The 13,036-nt window shown below is 31.6% G+C and overlaps 2 protein-coding genes across 5 annotated transcripts in view; one reads left to right on the top strand and one right to left on the bottom strand.

Moving 5' to 3' along the window:
* The window catches only part of LOC140432513 (uncharacterized), a 45,252-nt gene extending 40,283 nt beyond the window's left edge, over positions 1-4,969 (bottom strand). For 3 of the 4 annotated variants that reach the window (XM_072520455.1, XM_072520454.1, XM_072520453.1), the window contains exon 1: positions 4,772-4,969. In XM_072520455.1, coding sequence (XP_072376556.1) covers positions 4,772-4,847 — 76 coding nt within the window. In that variant the 5' untranslated portion in view covers positions 4,848-4,969. The remainder of the gene's footprint in view (positions 1-4,771) is intronic. The other variant, XM_072520452.1, reaches the window with a different exon arrangement.
* Positions 4,970-7,392: 2,423 nt separating this feature from the next.
* The window catches only part of rdgBbeta (cytoplasmic phosphatidylinositol transfer protein 1), a 28,121-nt gene continuing 22,477 nt past the window's right edge, over positions 7,393-13,036 (top strand). The window contains exons 1-2 of the mRNA XM_072520456.1: positions 7,393-7,608; positions 7,669-7,817. Coding sequence (XP_072376557.1) covers positions 7,558-7,608; positions 7,669-7,817 — 200 coding nt within the window. The 5' untranslated portion in view covers positions 7,393-7,557. The remainder of the gene's footprint in view (positions 7,609-7,668; positions 7,818-13,036) is intronic.

Here is a 13,036-nt window from a genome sequence, read left to right on the forward strand (position 1 = left end):
ATATCTCCAAAAGGCAGAAATCTATTAAAGATCATACAAGATAATAACCTGAAATACCTAACAACTGGTACCCCCACATACTGGCCCACTGATAACAACAAAATTCCTGATCTGCTAGACTTTGCTATAACTAAGGGAATACCTGAAATACACAGCGACATCACCCCCAGTTTTGATCTACATTCGGACCACAGTCCCATCTTGATTACTTTAAGTACCAATATAATTTGGAAAACTCTTGCACCAAGGCTATGTTCCAGTAACACGAATTGGAATCAATTCAAAGAAGAAATCAATGAAAAAATATCTCTTGACATTCGACTGAAACACAAAAACGATATTGAAGAAGCTGTAAAATATCTAACGGAACAAATACAACAAGCCGCTTGGAAAGCTACTCCTGAAAAGGAAAAAACCATTGATGAAAGGTATAGTATACCCCTCCATACTAGAACACTAGTAGAAGAAAGAAGAAGAGCCCGTCGCAAATGGCAAAGAACAAGAAACGCGATAGATAAAACAAATCTAAACAGGCTCACACACAGACTTCATTCCGCTATCCAAACAGCCAAAAACGAATCTTTTGAAAGATATGTCACAAACCTTTCTCTTGACGACAACTCTCTTTGGAAAGCCACAAAGAAATTCAAAAGGCCGGTAGTAATGAAATCACCAATTCGGAAAAATGATGGAACCTGGGCTCGATCAGATATAGAAAAATCCAACAGATTTGCAGAACATCTATCAACCGTCTTCTCCACCCCACAGGCCAACGATATTAACGACGGGAAAATTAGAGACTTCCTTAATGCACCCTGTCAGCTATCATTACCACTAAAATACTTCTCACCAAACGAAGTCCTTAACGAAATCAACCTGCTTAACCCTCATAAAGCTCCAGGATTTGACCTTATAACTGGCGAAATCTTAAAAAAAACTCCCAAGAAAAGGTGTCGTCTTAATAACCATTATTTTTAATAGCCTCCTGAGACTATGCTATTTTCCAGTACAATGGAAGTATGCACAAATTATAATGATACCTAAACCTGGTAAACCTCTAACTGAAGCCAGTTCGTACAGACCAATAAGTCTCCTTCCGACTTTATCAAAAGTCTTCGAAAGGTTAATCCTTAACAGAATAGAAACAATAATACCTATAGAAAACCTTATCCCAGATCATCAGTTTGGTTTTCGGTCAAATCACTCAACCATACAACAGTGCCATAGGTTAGTCAACAAAATAAAAGAGAGCCTAGAAGGGAAACAAATCTGTCTATCAGCATTCCTCGATATACAGCAAGCATTTGATAGAGTGTGGCATGAGGGTCTTCTCTTTAAAATAAAAGCTCAGCTAACTGACCAAATCTACCTCCTCCTTAAATCATACTTGTCCGACAGATACTTCCAAGTTAAATTCGAAGGTGCTCTATCCAACTACCACCAAATAAAATCCGGAGTACCTCAAGGCAGTGTACTTGGCCCATTCCTTTATCAAATCTTCACTGCTGATATTCCTATTACCGAAAATACACTAATGGCAACATTTGCGGATGACACTGGTATACTAGCATCAGACATCAACGAAATATTAGCATTTAACAAATTGCAAAATCATCTCAATGAACTAGAAGACTGGCTTAAATGCTGGAAAATAAACGTCAACACAAACAAGTCTTGTCAAGTAAATTTCACAAATCGAAGAATTAGATGTCCACAACTACAACTAAATAATTCACCTATACCTATAAAAACAGAAGTAAAGTACCTGGGTCTTCATCTAGATGAAAAACTTACTTGGAAATCACATATTGCAGCCAAACGACGACACCTCGACCTAAAAGTTAAAAATATGAGCTGGCTAATCAACAGAAGATCGCAACTTTCATTAGAAAACAAACTGACCATCTATAAAACAATACTCAAACCAGTGTGGACATACGGAATTGAGCTGTGGGGCTGTAGCAAACCATCCAACACCAAGATACTACAGACATTCCAGTCAAAAACTATTCGTATGTTAGCTAAAGCCCCATGGTATGTGTCAAACCAAACCCTTCATGCAGACCTCAACATCCCCTTCATCAATGATGTGATTGCCGACCACTCCAGAAGATACATGAATCGCAGCGCAGACCATCCAAACCATCTCATAGACGAATTATTCAGCCCCCCACTGGTTGACAGACGTCTAAAAAGACTTTGGCCAGAAGATCTAGCTGCTAGGTAAATTCCAGAGAGTCGTCAATGGACGACACCTGCCACAAGCCAAGAACATACAACATATTTACTTATTACTGTATTGAAGTAGATTGTAAATTAGCAATAAATAAATAAATAAAAAAAAAAAAAATATATATATATATATATATATATATATATATATATATATAAATATATATATATATATATATATATATAAATATATATATATATATATATAAATATATATATATATATATATATATATATATATATATATATATATATATATATATATATATACTTAATATAATGTAAATAAGTCTTTTTTGTTAAGTGTCTTGGTTTTAATATTTCCTATTAGTCTGTCCCATATTTCAGCTGTCTCTAGCTATCAACTATAACAAACTTTTATAATAACCACATCTAAAATAATATTCAGTAAAAACATATTAAGGAGCTGATATTAAGTCAGACCATAATCTACATGGCACAATTCGCCCAACACTTCATCCAAATTTTTGTTTAGATTTGTTTTTTGAAACAATTTTTGATTTACTTGTTTTATTATTACTACAGTCAATGAGACTACTAAACATGCCAAATAAGCTTAAATTGTATCAGTTTAATTTATCATAGTTTTAATTAATTTTAATTCTGAAAAATAATTAATTGTGTTGCATTTTGGTATTAATCATGCTGTTTTTAATGAATACAATGTATGATACTGTATGAACACATTATAATAATATTTAATAAGAATAAATATGTATTATAGTAATAAATAAAACAATATAATTTTTTAGTAAGCATTCAAAATCTTGTGAACCTGACCCACTTATTTGGTAACATCAATCTACAAACGAAACAATGATATCAGACATTGCTAAACACGTGTAATTCTCTTCTGTGCATTTTCATAGCAATACAGATTCGAACTAGTTTTTGCATTAGTAAAATAGTTGAAGTATTTATTTTTTTTCTTATAACAGTTGTTTTTAATACATTATATTGAATTCAGAATGAAAATATAATAGATAATGTTTTCAGGATTAATTTTTTTTAAGCATTGGTATTTCCCAGTTTCTTGAGGTTTTGAAATATGTCTAATTAGCTAACATGATGTGATCTATTATAAAAATCTTAAAATATTATCGTTATTACCATTTGGTTTAGCATATCGATGTTATCACAAAAAACCACATGCTATAAAGTCAGTAACTTCCTACGATGCAGCTGTGGGAAGTAGCTAACCCTAGTTTATTTCTGTGGACTGGGTATATTGAAAAACCAATTTGTAATGTTGTTAAACCAGGGTTTTCTATAAATTTATGGTTGGATATTAAGAAATCCATACCTTTCAGTGCAGTCATATATTCCTGCTACTACTACTCCATTTGTTTTTTCTTAAACCATGGTAGAACCATGCTAAAACTTACTTAAGTATACTCTTACTGCTTATTAACTTACAATATATTTAATTGTCTTATTAACATATTGTATTATCTGTTATCTTGTGCATATGCTCCTTGCTGTACTATAATTAATTTTAAACTTACATTTTTAGCTTGTTTTTTTAGTTCTTTGAGCAATTTTATGATATTCTTCAAAACTGTTGCTTTAGTATTATGTGGTCTGCATACCTTACAAGCCTTAGACTAAAGTCAACACTTCACACATGTTAATATCTGTTCACTTATACTTTTTTAATCTATCCTCTATAGTTACATTAAAATCTATTATCTATAGTCATATCAAGAAGTTTTAGAGATATTGTATCTTCCTGCATAACACTCTATTCATATTTATATGTTCTGTTTATTTTTTGTTTTTATGTAAGTAACTGTATCCATAAATATAGATAAATAAAAAAGTGTATTTTGTAAACTTTCAGTAATCCTTCTCAATTTTTTGCTTTCCTCAAAACTCGCAGCATAAACTTTAATCTGAAGTAGTAGATGCTACTATTAAAAGCTGTTTTACTGCTCAGATTATTTAACATCAAAAACCCTCATGTCACAACTAAACTTTGAATAAATAGGAGACTAAATTAAAGAATAATTAGGAACCAATAGATGGAATTCCTGAAAGATAGACACATCTTACTTATTGTCATCAATCCCATAATTCTCAAGGGGTTGATGCAGAACAAAAGATATATCACTTTATTTTAAAATTAGGGAACTTAATAAATAATAACTTTATAAAATATGAAAGGAAGAGACTCATGACTAAATTACCGATACTTCAATGGCTTTTATTATCAAAAACAGACTCATTCAAGCTATAGATAATGTAATAATAATATGTCTTAATCTTTATTTTAAGTTCATATTCAGGTATTCTAAATGAGTAATTTTTTATTTTCTTATTAAGTATTTGAAAAATAAAAACAAGCTTTACTGTCATTTTTTGTTTAATCTCTAAACATGCTAAATAATTTATAATATGGCATGGTTCAAATCGAAAATATGGAAATAGACTGGACGAAATTTGCTGGGTATTAACTTTAGAAATAATTACAGATTTGAGTAGTATCAATCATTGTGCAAAACAAAAATGAGAATCTTACCAATTTCCATTTTTATGTAATTTTCAGACTGATCAAATGACGATAATTCTATACTAGATCTTTTTCTTCGTCCCATTTTAAATTTCACTTTATTATAAAAAATTATTTAAACTTGCATCAAAACACAAACATATATTCGTAACCGATCGGAGCTTCTTCAAAATACTTCAACTTCAACTTCAAATTAGTTTTATAATAGGAACGCTGACCGCTGACAATATTTGACATTGACAGTTATATAATCTGTGGCAATTGCGGCAATTATATCTGTGACTTTGTGAGAAACATACTGTGAAATGCTGTGAACATACAATTACATGTGTAATTTAAATTGAATCAGAATGTTGACATAATTGCCAACAGAATCTACACAGAATATTTTGTGTTGCCTCTTACTGACTTTATTTCCTCCATACCTCCATTAATAATGTACATCATAAGGTAGAATCTATATCAAAATAGTATTCTATATCAAAATAGTATTGTTTGATACTTTTAAAATGTTTATTTCCTTATCCATACTACATAATAAACTAAACTAAACTAAATAACAATTTTTAATATTCTGTTTATTGTTTAATTTTAATCTTCTATTTAATTGTTTATTATTCTGTGTTCAAACATTAATATTCGCAAACTACAAACTATTAGATGTTATTCCGGATTGTCGTCTTTAGCGCGTAAAACATACTTATCTAAAATCCAACGGAAATTAATTGTTTTATACTGAAAACTAATTTTATTGTTATACGATAATGTGTACTTAAATATTAAATAAAGTAAATAAAAAAAGATGATGCAGTAGGCGGTAATAGTAGACTAGAGTATGTATTTTTAAAATTTAAATAATGTTTTTAAGATTAAATAAAATAAAAGATGAAAAAGGTGCTGGTGTGAATACATATTCATGAATATTATGGACTACGGTCCATATACTCACAATCTGTGTTAAGTTGTAGATCTTTATTAAACACATCCATGCGTCCAGGCTATTTTGCATAATTAATGTAATTTTAGCGGACGTTGTTTTTGTTTGTAGAAGAGTTGAGCTTTGACAAATGTTGACCATGCCTTTTGTTATATGTAAACATTGTATTACATTTATTGCTACTACTCAGAATAAATATATGATGACTAGAAACGAATTAATCAAGACTAATGAATCGATTTGAAGAACCGCTATTTTGTGACGCTACCCATGACGACTTCTCCTTGTGGCGCTAGTTTCGTAACGTTCGTCTCAGCATTTTACTATAAAAAAAATAATACAACCCCAGTATAGAAGCTTCTCTTCAATAATTATCTTTTTAAAATATCCATATGTGTAAGTGAACATTAAACACATTATATAGTGATATAGAACTCTATGAACATGACTTATAATAAATAGATATAACTATTCATTAAACCGTTCCAACTGTTATAATAATTTAGTAATTATTTTTGTAATGCATTAGTAAATAAATAAAATTACTTTATTTAATTTTAAAAATACAGTAAACGTAGTATAAAGCTTCTACTGTACTGCCTACTATTCCACTTTTTTGTAAACTATAAATTTTGTTATTAGACATTTTATATTTGTTTATTGTAAAATATTTAATGTAATTTATAAAAGATACTAAGAACTAGAATTTTTTAAAGCATTTACTGGAATAAATATTTGGTAGCTAGAATTTGTTCTGTATATAAAATTTACTGTAGAATGATATATATATATATATATATATATATATATATATATATATATATATATATATATATATATATATATATATATATAGTTATTCTATTATACAGTGAATATTTTGGAACAATGTGATACCATCAGCAAAAACTCCTATTTTGACGTGACAACGTCTTAAATTAGGTTGTGGCTCGGAGTCATTCATGAAAAAGTGTAACGCCCGCTCACGTCTGTTACAGTGAGTCAACGAACGAGAGAGAGGCCCGCCGGACCGGCGAATGCCTTGCGTCTCTCTCCCACTCAAACATGATCGGTCCGCTGCGCGCGCAGCACTAGAGAATTAGGCGCGTTGAATCGGTGCGTGCTTCCGTGCTTGTGTCTCTGTCTTTCTCGAGCATTCTTGGCGTTCAAGACACATTACAGCAGAAACACTTCCTTTCATTTCATATTTCTCCTATCATCGTCCTATCCTCAACAAAATCACTCAAATAGAAATTAGTTAAGTTTAAGTTTACATGTACAATGTTTTAGTAAACAAAATATATTTCTATAGTTAAAATTTGTGCCATTCTTATTTTCATTCAATTCCTTGTTCCTATTGTGCAATTTAATAATATTCATATCAATAAATATTCTACCGAGAAAAAGACGTTGTCACGTAAAATCTTCGCCCGTAAAACCGACTTTACAGGCAACTGATTTTTTTTTTAAATTTTACTTCGGCGATTGCTGATCTCATCACAAACCATACATACTGTATGTATGGTTTGTGGATCTCATACAAATTGTTCTAAATTGTTTCTTATTCTGTGGTTTAATTCTTATTTCTGTTATTGCAATTTTTTATTTCTTATTTAATGACGTCATTCAAGTAACTGTCAGCATCACAGAATACTAATCACAACTGGAGTATTCTGTGGTCAGCATGTCAGCTGAACGTTTTGCAATTTGACAGTCAGTCAACAAACAGTCCGATGGAAGGAATAAGCTTCGAATTTTCAATTTTTGGTCAGTGAATATTGATTATTTTTATAAATAATCCTCGTATTTGTTAAAACAACTTATAAGAGCCGTTTATATTAGTCATAAAATTGTTACAATGGTGCTAACTAAAGAATACAGAATATGCATGCCGATGACTGTGGAAGAGGTAATATTAAGCACAATTTTTATTATTAAATTAAGAATAATTATGTTTTATTTTTAAAAGTATCACATAGGACAACTTTATATGATAGCGAGGCATAGTTTGGAACAATCAGGAGATGGTGAAGGGGTCGAAGTAGTCGAAAACAGAGAATGTTTGGATGAAAAACATGGCAAAGGACAATTTACAGAAAAAAGGATTCATCTCTCAAGGTACTTACGTAAAAAAGTTTCTTTATTATCTAAGCTTATATGGATTATGAAAAGGAGACTATCATAATATCTCAAAATTATAATAAAAAAATTAGACAAAGGAAATTAATCACTGAGTATCACTAACAGGTTAAGCATTGCCATTATGAGGATACTGTCAAAGAATATAGACGCATATGCCTCTATATTCTTTGACACTATTTAGCATTTGGCCTGTATTGATCAATAAGAAATCCTTGTAAGGCTAATACTATCTAACTTTTTTTCATATTTTCTGCTTCTTCTCTTTCTCTAAAAATAGAATCTCCAATTAAGTCTCTAGGAATCTTTAGTGTTTGTTTGTTTGTTTGTTTTCTTCTGTAGATTTTTGTAGACATATTTAAAAGCAAACTTCTTTATTACTTGATATGTATGAGATGCAATGATATTTATATTTTACCTATTGTATACAGGCAGATGTCTGTTAGGTATCATACCTAATTAATAAAAATATAACTTTGGGTAATCATATTTTCTGCAAAATTTGAAAGTTTTGAATGAAAATGAATGAATATACACTCATTGATGATTATTCCTCTTTTTCATTGAAAGAAGTCCACAACTATAAATTTAGTTGAGCTATCAATACAGAGAAGCAGAAATTTTTGTGTTGTATGTTTCATAGAATGAATCTGTAAAAATATTCCCAAATCCAAACAAGAATGAATGGAATATAACAAATTTTAATATTATGTCAATAGCAGAGAATTAGGCATAATCTATTGGGTAAAAAGAAATGAAAAACAAGTTATTTTGTTGTGCTTACTTAGGAGGGATGTTTAATTTATTTGTGCAGGAACTTTGGATAGTAGTGATACCATTAATTGGCTTAGAAACAAAAGAAATATCAGCCATTACTCTTCTTTCTTCTATGATGTTTATGGTCACACTCTTCTTGACTTCAATCTACATTCCATGTAAACATTCTGTAGCAATATGCTCTGAAAAAGTCTTTCATCAAACAAGACTCTCAGATCTTGAGCTGTATCCATTTACTGTTGATTTGTACCAGTGGCAAAATAAACAGTTTATGCAGTTAAGCTTATAACTGGAACAATAGAAACTTGTGAAAAACACAAAGATATAAAAAAAACACCAAACTTTGAATTCCTTATTATTAACACATAAATCAAGCATATTCAATAAATTAGTAGATAGTATTTCATTTTATAATTGATCCCAAATCCTAACTGATTTCTTAAAATGCTGAAGTACAATATCATTTATATCGTAATTTTTATTTATTTATTTATTTATTTAAACGTACTGTTTATTTGTATGCTGCAAAAGCATTTTTAAGTAGATTAGCAAAATAATTATATTATCTTTAAAATATGCTGTTGACATTTATTTTTATACAGTAGACTCCCTCTATAACGAGAACTGAAATTACAGACTAATTACCTTGTTATAAGCCGATCTCGTTATATCAGACAATCATAATACTGTGCATACATATGAATCTGTAGTTTTCTAAACCATTAACTTCCTATAATGAAGCCATTCAGAGCAATATAAAATGCTAATAAATATTGTTTGAATGGCGTTTTTGAAAAAAAGTTATTTACTTTTATTGTCAATGAAATATATTAAAACATAAAAGAGTTGTTTACTTTTATTATCAATGATATACGTTAAAACAAAAAAGCTGTACTTATATTTTTTTCCAACTACATAATGTATAAATCGTATTTTCAAGGATAACATAAACTATTGCTTCTGCAATTTTAAGAACTCTGTTATTTTTAACTGCTTTAAATGGTCCAGTATCATTCTATCATATATTTTCCCAAGATGTGAAACAGTTGTATTTATTCATTGTAAAGAAGTTTATTGCGGGCTGCAGTTAAGTTTATTGAGGGGCTGTTTGAAAAGGTATTTATTTATAGCCACGACCGGACTAAAAACGTAAAAAGCACGTTTTTGGATCTTATTTTCTCTCGTTATAACCAAATTTGCCTCGCTATAGACGGTTATAGTTCAATAGAAATTTCACGGGACATCTAATGTATCTCGTTATAAGCGAAACCTCGTAATAACCGTGTTCGTTATAGGGGGAGTATACTGTATAAACTTAACTCAAGCCACCCACCCATTATGCTTTGTGACATCCTGAGACTTGGTTTCCTTCCAGTCAACACAGGACAAACTGGGAGGGGAAGACTATTGTGTTCCCCAATCCTGAGATGTTGACGATACATCATACAAGGAGAAAAACATTGCTTAAGTGATACCCTACAGAGCTGGCAAACTCTGGCAGATTATAGCAATTCGTGGGAATAAAATGGATACAATCCATAAAAAGTGTACAGGGACAACCATGGTCACCAGACTCTGTATCTGTCTCATCTAGGTATCCATGACCCCAATTAGTAGATGCTTCAATACAGTAAGATAGTTTCCTCACAACTGACATGTCATAGGAGGGTTCAGGTGTTGGTTAGAGTTTATAAATAAATGCTCTGTCGAAGTTCCAAGAACTTGAATAATAGTTTGAAAGATGTACAATAAACATAATTTCTGCAGTATGACTGTTGTAGAACTAAAGACTTTCAGAGAGAAAAATAATACTCCAGATAGTTTTCTATTTTTTAGTACCTACAATTTGCAGATTTGTCCTAGATTTAATAAACCTAAATGGCCTACAATGTAGAAACACTGTCTCTAACAAAAAACAGTGGCTTAAAACTAAGAATAGTACAAAGAAGGATAAAGCATCCAATGACAGGAGTATCAATAATAGACAAAATCAGAAACAAAGACCTTAGAAGCAGAACTAGAGTTACAACTGTTGTGGAGGGAGTTGCAGATTGAAGTGGAGATGGGCTTGTCACATGGCAAGCCAATTGTGATGGAAGGTGGATACATAAGTTAGGAACGAAAGGGGTGAGATGTTGTACAACTACTTAAACAACGAAAATTTATTTTGTCTCAACACTTTCTTTAAAAAATCTAAACAACGTAAATGGACATGGATCAGCCCAGACAAGAAAACTAAGAACGAAATAGACTATATACTCTCCAATAACAAAAACATATGCACCGACGTGACAGTACTACACAAATTCTATACCGGAAGTGACCATAGATTGGTTAGAGCCAATATTAAAATACAGACGAGAGTAGAACGAAACAAACTTATTAAACGAGAACGATACCCAACCACCGATGTCCTATTTCAAAAACAAACGGAATACCAAAAAGAGCTAAGCACAAGACTAAAATCAGTAGAGACACTGAGACAAATGGATATAAACGGACTAGCCAATAAAATAAAATAACTGTAACAACATCAGTTAAGAAAATATGCTCAAACACGAAAACAGCCAAAACATCTAAACTTCAACCTAATACAATTAAATTACTAAAAGAAAGACGAAACAGAACAGATCGAACTTCGGACAGCTTCAAAAGTTTAAACAAAAACGTGAAGAAAGAAATTAGGAACGATCATAGAAACTATACTAACAATCTAATAAAAAATATAATACAAGATAACTGCAATATGAAAGTACTCAAAGCAAAAAACTCAAACGGCACAAGAAAAATCATAGAAATAAAAAATGAGAAAAACGTCACCGTCCGAGACAGAAAGGAAATAAGCGAGGCCATTGAAAAATTCTACACTAAATTATACTCGGCAAATACACAACCACAACAACGACGTACTGAACGAACAATAATTAACACCGGCTCATAAGAAATACCGGACATAACCGACTATGAAATAAGAATGGCCCTAAATCAACTAAAAACGAATAAATGTCCGGGACAGGATAAAATTACAGTCGAAATGTTGGAAATCGGTGGAAGAAAAATAGAACAGGTATTAAATATTTTATTTAATAAAGTAATTGATGAAGGAAAGATTCCTCAAGAATGGTACAACTCCGAAGTCATTTTACTATTCAAGAAAGGAGACAAAGCAAACATCAAGAATTACCGACCAATATCCTTGCTCTCACATCTGTATAAATTACTAACTAAAATCATAACCAACCGCCTAACACATAAGCTCGATTTCTATCAACCTATCGAGCAGGCTGGATTCAGAAAACATTTTAGTACCATAGACCACTTGCACACCGTAAGAACACTGATAGAAAAATGCACCGAGTATAATGTTCCAATTCATATGGCGTTCGTCGATTTCCATAAAGCATTCGATTCCATCGAATTATGGGCAGTGCTTGAATCTCTAGAAAACGCACGTATAGATTCAAGATACACTAACATATATGAAAATGCCACCATGCAGATAAAGCTGGACGAAAGCACAAAAACTAATCCCATAAGACTACAACGGGGAGTAAGACAAGGAGACACCATATCTCCCAAACTATTTACCTTTGCTCTAGAAGACATTTTTAAGAAACTAGAATGGAACAATAAGGGTATCAACGTCGACGGATCATACTTAAACCACTTGCGATTCGCAGATGACATAGTTTTAATAGCCGACAATATCCAAGGACTAAATAATATGTTACAACAATTAAATGCAGTTTCAGGAGCGGTAGGCTTAAAAATGAACTACAGCAAAACAAAAATACTGAGCCGAGACCAGACAAATATAACAATACAAAATCATACCATAGAAAATGTTGAACATTATGTATATCTAGGTCATGTTATCAAACTAGGAAAACCAAATCAAGATGCTGAAATTAAAAGAAGAACACAACTGGCATGGGGCGCTTTCGGCAAATTAGCATATATCTTGAAAAACACCTCCATTCCTGTAAACTTAAAGAAAAAGGTGTATAACACATGCATACTACCAGTTTGTACTTACGGCTTGGAGACAGTAGCCCTTACCAAAAAATCTGCTAAAAAATTAGAAACAACGCAAAGAGCAATGGAACGAATCATGCTTGGAATATCACTAAGAGACAAGATTAGAAACACTGAGATAAGACGTAGAACGAAGATTAGGGATATTGTGGAAGAAATTGCAAAAATGAAATGGCGCTGGGCAGGTCATGTAGCCCGATATAATGACAACAGGTGGACACGGAGAATTCTAGAATGGAAACCAAGGACGACAACAAGAACCACGGGAAGACCTCAAAAAAGATGGGTAGATGACATAAGAACAGTGGCAGGCAAACAGTGGATTAGATTGGCGCAAGATAAAGAAAGATGGAAGCAATTGGGAGAGACCTACATTCAGGAGTGGA

Source organism: Diabrotica undecimpunctata, chromosome 1 (genome assembly GCF_040954645.1).
Source record: "Diabrotica undecimpunctata isolate CICGRU chromosome 1, icDiaUnde3, whole genome shotgun sequence".
Classification (NCBI taxonomy): Eukaryota; Metazoa; Arthropoda; class Insecta; order Coleoptera; family Chrysomelidae; genus Diabrotica; species Diabrotica undecimpunctata.